General features: G+C 35.2%; 1 protein-coding gene and 1 long non-coding RNA gene across 2 annotated transcripts in view; one reads left to right on the forward strand and one right to left on the reverse strand.

The window, feature by feature from the left end:
- The window catches only part of LOC134475476 (uncharacterized), a 39,255-nt gene extending 32,227 nt beyond the window's left edge, over window positions 1-7,028 (forward strand). The window contains exon 4 of the long non-coding RNA XR_010046611.1: window positions 6,446-7,028. This is a non-coding gene — a long non-coding RNA (uncharacterized LOC134475476). The remainder of the gene's footprint in view (window positions 1-6,445) is intronic.
- LOC100715323 (protein BEX1-like) lies at window positions 4,405-5,485 on the reverse strand. Its single transcript, XM_023565556.2, is given in 2 exon segments — window positions 4,405-4,896; window positions 4,899-5,485. Coding segments are annotated over 2 exon segments (360 nt in total). The 5' UTR covers window positions 4,975-5,485; the 3' UTR covers window positions 4,405-4,612.
- Window positions 7,029-7,437: the final 409 nt, after the last annotated feature.

Genomic DNA, 7,437 nt, shown 5'->3' on the forward strand with positions numbered 1-7,437 from the left:
TCAGTATTTGGGGTCAGATTTGTCTAAGGAGTCAAGTTATCTCTAATGACAAGGTTTTGGACTGGAAAAATTTGAGATTATTTCATCTCTAATAATGAACTTCAGGACTGAGGCAATGTCATCTGGAAGTGGAACTAGGACATCTTTTACAAGATTATACTCAGGTTTATTTGAGTCATGCTTTTGTGGTACTTGGATTTTTTGAGGCTGATACTTGAACAATGTGAAGACAATGTGTTGGGTGCTTAATTTTAAAATATTTTTAATTATGGGGGCTGGGGATTTAGCTCAGCGGCATAAGCACCTGCCTTCCAAGGAGGCAGTCATGAGTTCAATCCCGGGTACCGATAAAAACGAAAAAGACCAAAAAAAATTTTTTAATTATGATGAATTATTGTCTTTGTCATTTTCTTTATTGCTGAGACACAATGTCTGATATCCACACTCTAGAGAAGAGGTTTATTTTGGCTCTGTAATTGTAAATATCTCCAAGGCAGAGATGGCATCTCGAGGAAAGGCTTTCTGTAGAGGAAAATTCCTCACATAAGAGTAACCAAGAAGCAGAGAAAGAAAAACTGGAGGAAGATCAAATCATGTTCCCAGTGAAGTACATTTTCTGACCAGGGACCATGCAAAAGCACATTCAACTATGGATTTGTCAGTGGATCAATCCACTTATGAGGATAGTGCCCTCATGATTCAAATACCTTCAACACACATCAGTATTTTGGGTGATGTTTCAAATCCAACATGCAGTGTTAAGGTTTGTATCTAGATGTACCTCCAAAGCCTCATATACTCACAGGTGGGGCTTTTCAAAAGTGACTGGACCTAGGGTGTGTGCTTCTGGGATTAAGGATGTGATACTGGGATTGATTCATGGGATGATAGGATTTAGGCCACTCCACCCTGGGTGTGAATGTTACCTGCCCTAAGGGTGAGTAGCCTGGATAGAATATCCAAAAGAAGGTCACCACTTGTCACTTGCTTGCTGCTTGCTACCTTTTGTCTGGCTTACTTTGCCATGGACTGTTTCTCCTCTGTGATTGCCCACTACCATGCTCTGGAGTCAGCCAACTATGGACTGAAACATCTATTAACTGTAAACCAAATAAATCTTTCTTCCTTTAAATTTGAGTGCTGGGTATTTTGTCTCAGCCATGAGCAAAGTAACTAAGACAATACATAACATAAAATTTAACATTTTAACCATTTGAAGTGTACAATTCAACTATCACTATCATCATGATTCAGAAATTTTTTCATCTTCCTATAATGAAGCTTTGTATCCATTAAACTGTAACTACCAACATCATCATATTTAGAATGCTTATCAAATACTATTCTGTCTCTAGGATTTGAACTACTCAACAGATTTTATCTAAGTGAAATCACACAATAGTTGTGTTTTTCTATCTGGCTTTAGTACAAAGACTTCAAGGTACACTCAAGATGTATGATGTGCCAGACTTTTACTCCATTTTAAGACTGAATAAATTGCTGTTGTCTGTGTATAGAATATTGTGTTTATCCATTTGTTGATAAACATTTGAGTTGTTTCCACATTTTGGCTAATGTGAATAATGATGCTGTAAACTTGAGTATATAGTATCTGTTGTGGTTCTTGCTTTTAATTATTTTGAGTATCATGTGGAATTGGAATTGGCAGATTGAGAAATTGCTATACTATTTTCCACAGTAGCTTTATTATTTCATACTCATCATCTAGGTACAAGGGTTTAATTATCTCCACATCTTTGCAAACATTTGTAATTTTCTGTTTTGCTTTGTCAGCTTTTAATAATAATTATAATAGTAGATATTAAGGGACGTCTACTGATTTTGAGCTTCTTTTCATATGCTTATTGAGTATTTATGCATCTTCTTTGGAAAAATGTCCATTCAAATCATTTGTCTATTTTAAAATTGGGGTTTTTTTAAATTTGTTGTTGAATTGTAGGAGTTTTTCATATATTTTAGTACTTAGTCCCTTATCTATTTGATTGTAAATATTTTTATTAGTGTAAATATTTTTCTTCTACTCTGTGGATTGTCTTTACATGGTTAATAGGATTTTTCATACAAAAATTGTTGATTTTGGTGAAGTAAAGTTTTCCATTTTTTCTTTTATGCTCTATGATGTGGGTGGCATATCTGAGAGATCATTGCCAAATCTAATGTTATAAAGCTTTCTCTATATATTTTCAAGTGTTCCATACTTTTCGCTGTGGTATATAGGTCTAATATATTTTGAGATAATTTTTTGTATGTGATGTAAAGCAAAACTTCTATTTCATTTCTTTTGCATGTGGATATCCAATCTTCTTTGCACAGTTTGTTAAAAAGACTATATTCTTTGCCCACTGAATGGACTTAAAACCTTTGTCAAAATCATTTTGCCGTATATATAAGGTTTATTTTGTGCTCTTGGTTGTATTTCACTGTGCTATATGTCTATCTTTCTGCCAATACCACACTACCTTGATTATTGCAGGTGGCAGAACTGAAAGTTTGTGTTCTCTCCAAATTAACATATTGCAAGCCTAACTCTCAGCATGACTGTATGTGAAGTAAGGAAGTAATTAAGGTTGAATGAGTTCATGAACATGGGCCCTGAATTTATAAGATTGGCTGATTTTATGGGATTAATGTCTTTGTAAGAAAATATATCTACATACTTTTGCCTATTTCTCAATCTTCCTGCCCACTGGATACACTGTACACAAAAGAAGTTATAAGTGTACACAGAAAGAAGGCAGTCATCTACGACCTCAGAGCAGAACACTCATCAGACAATTCTGTTTGTACCTTGATTTGGTATATCCAGTCTCCAGAACTGTAAGAAAATCTATTTTTGATCTTTAGAACTCCTCAAATTATGATATTGGTTATGGCAGCCCAATATGAATATTGATACAAAAATAGTCAACAGCATACTAGTAAATCAAATCAAGCTACATACTAAAAGAAGTATATATCATCACCATGCAGGTTTTATTCCTGGCTACAAGAATTATTCAACATGTTAAAAAATCAAACAATAGAACACATTCACAGAATGAAGGAAAAAAAAATCAACAGGCTAGGAATAAAATGGGACTACCCCAACAAATTCTGTGTCTTTGGCTTTTAGCAGTTTGATTATAATATTCAAGTGTGTATCTCTTTGTGTTTTCTATTGTTCAAGTTCCCTGAGTTTCTATGATGTGTCGAATCATGTAGTCTGTCAAATTTGAGAAGTTTTCAGTCATCATTTCTTCAAATATTATTTTCCTACTTTTTTTTTTCTTCTGGAATTTTATTGGCAGTACCAAGAATTGAACCCAGAGCCTTGTACATTCTCTGCAAGTGCTTTACTGTTAAGTCACACTCTGGCCCATAACCTGATGTATTGTATCTTTCATATATTTCTGGATTTGATTTTAATAAACTTTTTTAAAGAATTTTTGCATAAATCTAGGAATGTAGCTCAGCGATAGAGATATTTTCTAGCATGTGTTTTGGTTCATTTTTTTTCCACAATATCTTTCTTGGATTGAGTTGAAAAATCTATTTTATGTCATATATTATCTTAATAGCTTTAACTATTTTCATGATTGTTTTAGGAGTTGTAGCATCTTTAATGTATCAGGCTTACCTTGAATATTGATGTATAGAATAAGAACCTTAAAATTGTGCACTTTCCATTTCTTCTGGCTTTTGTACTATTGTACAAAAATAGTACAATTGTACTGTTGTACATTTTTACTACATGTTACAATCCTGCAATATGCAGTAAATTGTGGGCACTCATACTGTACATGGTACTTAGAAAACTCAGTAGAAGTTTCTTATCTTGAAAATTTATGAACATCTGTGGTGGTGGGGAGCCAGGGTAGAAAGGAAGATTTAGAACACAGAACAATATCCAGGGGAGAGGGTAGGAATGGATCGCAGCAGGAGAGGAACAGAAGTGCCTAACTCTTAGCCCACTGAACTTGAGTACAGGGAAGGTATCACTTTAGAAATGACCTCTAAAAACTGAAAGGAATACGTTATATGTCAGAGGGAATAAAATTTGAAGAAAGTTTAAAAATTACTACATCATATAGTTCATAGAGTACCCTTAGGACGTGACTATCTCCTATTAACTGATACATTTATAAAGTTATTTTAAAAATGTGTCTCCTATTATATTTCTAAATAACAGATTCCAGGGAGTGAGCCAAAGTTGATATCATTACAAGTGTTTAGTAAGTGCTCATATTGCTTTTATAAATGGTCAAGTTCTTTTATTCAGTATGTGTTAAGTATAGAAATATATATATATATATGAAAATAAGTGCATTAAAAAAGTTTTGTCGTAAATTTTAAGGAAAAAGAATATAAAGAATGTTTTTTTAAACTACTTTATTAATGTCACAATATACAATGAGTATTTTTTCCATGCAATAGGTTTATTCTACTAAAAAAAGTGATACAGTCTGGATCAAAAATACAACATCCTACTAGAAGCTGGTAATAGGAGGCACATACAAACTAGTGACATCAAAAGGTTTACAATAGTACATCACAAACATGTAAGTTTAGGAATCAGATGCCTCTTTATTAACTTTAGGGTAAACATCAAGATTCAGGACCTATGGCAAAAGTCACTGTGATGGTCATGGTGAGGGATGTCGTTACTAATTGCCTGTGAGGTATGACTCAACTGCATTTCCCTCAGCTTTTCCATGAGTTGTCTCACCTCCTCTCTAAACCTTTCTACATTTTCTCCCCCTCCCCTTGCCTGTGGCTCTCCAAACCCATGCATCAGGTTCCATCTATAATACAGGTTGGGCTGCCTATCTCTGAACTTCTTACGATTTCCTCTAGGCACACAGTATTCACTAGCTTCCAAAGGCAAGGCCAAGGGATTTCCTCTTTTTCTGTGTTTTCCTGTTGGGCGTTTTCCACATTGAGACTTTTTGTCACTAGTTCCTGTTTGGATTCCATTACTCTTAGGAAGAGTAATGGAATCCAAAGAGACAGGGATTGAATCCTTAGTAGACAGATCAGCACTGAGGACAGAGGCCCTATGACACTGAAAATTCAGAGGCCAAGTTTCCCAGTTCGTGCCCTTCCCTTCCCCAAAGCCAAGCATTTTTCCTGCAGATCTGTCTCCGACCTCTGCAGGTAACAAAATGGAGAACAAGGATGAAATGGGATATGGAAAGAAGGAATGGAGGAGGTACGTGGGTCTGGGTCTGAGAATGAGCTTTCCACACTCCCCGGCTCCCCGCAACCTGGGGGTACACTTGTCTCCTCCTTTCCTTTTTAAACACTTCTCCCTCTTCCACGCCGGAGGCTTTACTCCATGAGAGCCGCTGCGGCCCTAGGGCCCTCAGACCTGCAGAAGCCTCTCCTACCTTGAGCGCTGAGCACTACCCTGACTTATCCCAGCATCTCCCCCTTACTTCCACTGCGCCACCCCGCCCCCTCTCAGACCACGGTTTTCTGCATCCGGAAGGACCCGGTGGCGGGTGTGGGAAAGTGTCGCACAGCTCCACCCCTAGAAACTGGCAGCTCCACCCCTAGAAACTGGCAGCCCCGCCCCATAAGCGGGACGCACACCTGCGCCTGGATGTGATAGCCCTGGCTGTGTGGCGCAGCCTCTGCGTATTGGCTCAGAAGCAGCCAGACCCCTGGGGATGAGGATCATTGCGATTTCAAAGTCAGCCTGGGCTACATAGTGACTTCAAGTGCAGACTGATCAACAGAGACTTGGTATCAAAAAATATGAAAAGGAGGGGCTAGGGATTTAGCACAGCAGCATAAGCACCTGCTTGCCAAGCTCGCGGTCATAAATTTGATCCCGGTACAAAAAAAAAAAAAAAAAAGAATGTTATCAGTATTTTGATAGAGACCACATTCAATCTTTAGAATGTTTTGAGCAATTTAGATACTATGAAACTATTAATTCTTCCAACTCATGAACAAGCTATGTCCTTCCACTATTGTTTCCTCAATTTCATTTAACAATGTTTTATAAGTTTTGTTGTAGGGACGTTTCACAAAACTCTTCGGTTAAATTTATTTGTATACATTTTATTTTTTGCACCTATTAGAAACTGGATTATTTCTTGATAAAAATTCAGAGTATTTGGTCTTGGCATATAGCAATATTACTGTTTGCTGAGTACTCTTGTTTAGATCTAATGGTCTTTTGAGTGAGTTCTGGGAATTTTCTATGTGTAAATCATATCATCTGAAAACAACTTGATTTCATCTTTTCAATTTCATTTATTTCTTTCTCCTCCCTGATTGCTATAGCAAAAGTTTCCAGCTCTATATTTAATAAAAATAGTGAAAGTCAGCATCCTTGTCTTGATACACATCTTACAAAGCTTTCAACTTTGTTTCATTCAGTATAGTATTAACTGTTGGTTTATTACAGATAATGTATTTTTCTTTTTTTGTTTTAAAGAAAATAAAACAGAAGAGGATAGAACAAAGCAGATCAGAACAATGTAAGCAACGCAGCACTTTACAACAAGACAACTGGTTAGTAACAGTAGTACTATAATGTGTCTTTCTTTGAAATAGATGTTTAAGGAACCTTACAGTACCTTACTCATAAACCTAATTTGTTGAACAATTTTGTAATGAATGGATTTTAAATTTCATTAACAACCATCTCTACATCTATGGAGAGAATTCATATGATTTATATCTTTCATTCTGCTGATGTGTTTTATCACTCCATTATTGGTTTGCAAGTATCAAACTACCCTTGAATCCTTTGGATCAATCCCACCGGATCATGATGAATGATTTAATGTACTAATTGAATTGGTTAGTGTTTTCTTGAGTTTTTTTTAATCTATATGCTTTGAAAATATTGGCCTGTAGTAAGGGTTTTTTTTTTTTTCCTTAAATAGTTTTGGAATCAAATTAATGCTGCACAATAATTTTTCTGAATGTGTTCAGAAAAATTATTACCTCTATCTTTTGAAATAACTTAACAAGAATGGGTATTATTTCCTCTTAACATCCTTGTAGAACACAGTAGTAATATAATCAGTTTCTGAATTTTTCTTTGAGAATTTTTATATTGATTTAACCTCATTGTTACTGTTTTATTTTAATGTCCTATATCCTCAAGGTTTACTTTTGGTAGATTAAATATATCCTCAAATGTTTGCATTCAGTTTAAGTTTTCCAGTGTGTTGGCATGTAATTTTTCATACAATTCAAAATTATACTTTACATTTCTGTTGCATCAATTTGATCCTCATTTTGCATATCTAATTTTGTTTTTTAAATTATTTCCTTCTCAGTATTTCATATTATCTACTTTTATTTACTCTTTACATTGTTTATACTTTGCACTTGTCATATAAGGGAAACCATGTAATATTTAAGATGGTGTGTCTGATTTATTTAATCGATATTATGGTCTCAAGTTATATCCATTTT

The sequence above is a fragment of the Cavia porcellus genome, unplaced genomic scaffold, assembly GCF_034190915.1.
Source record: "Cavia porcellus strain 051 isolate PalLab524CR breed Dunkin Hartley unplaced genomic scaffold, mCavPor4.1 scaffold_3, whole genome shotgun sequence".
Taxonomy (NCBI): Eukaryota; Metazoa; Chordata; class Mammalia; order Rodentia; family Caviidae; genus Cavia; species Cavia porcellus.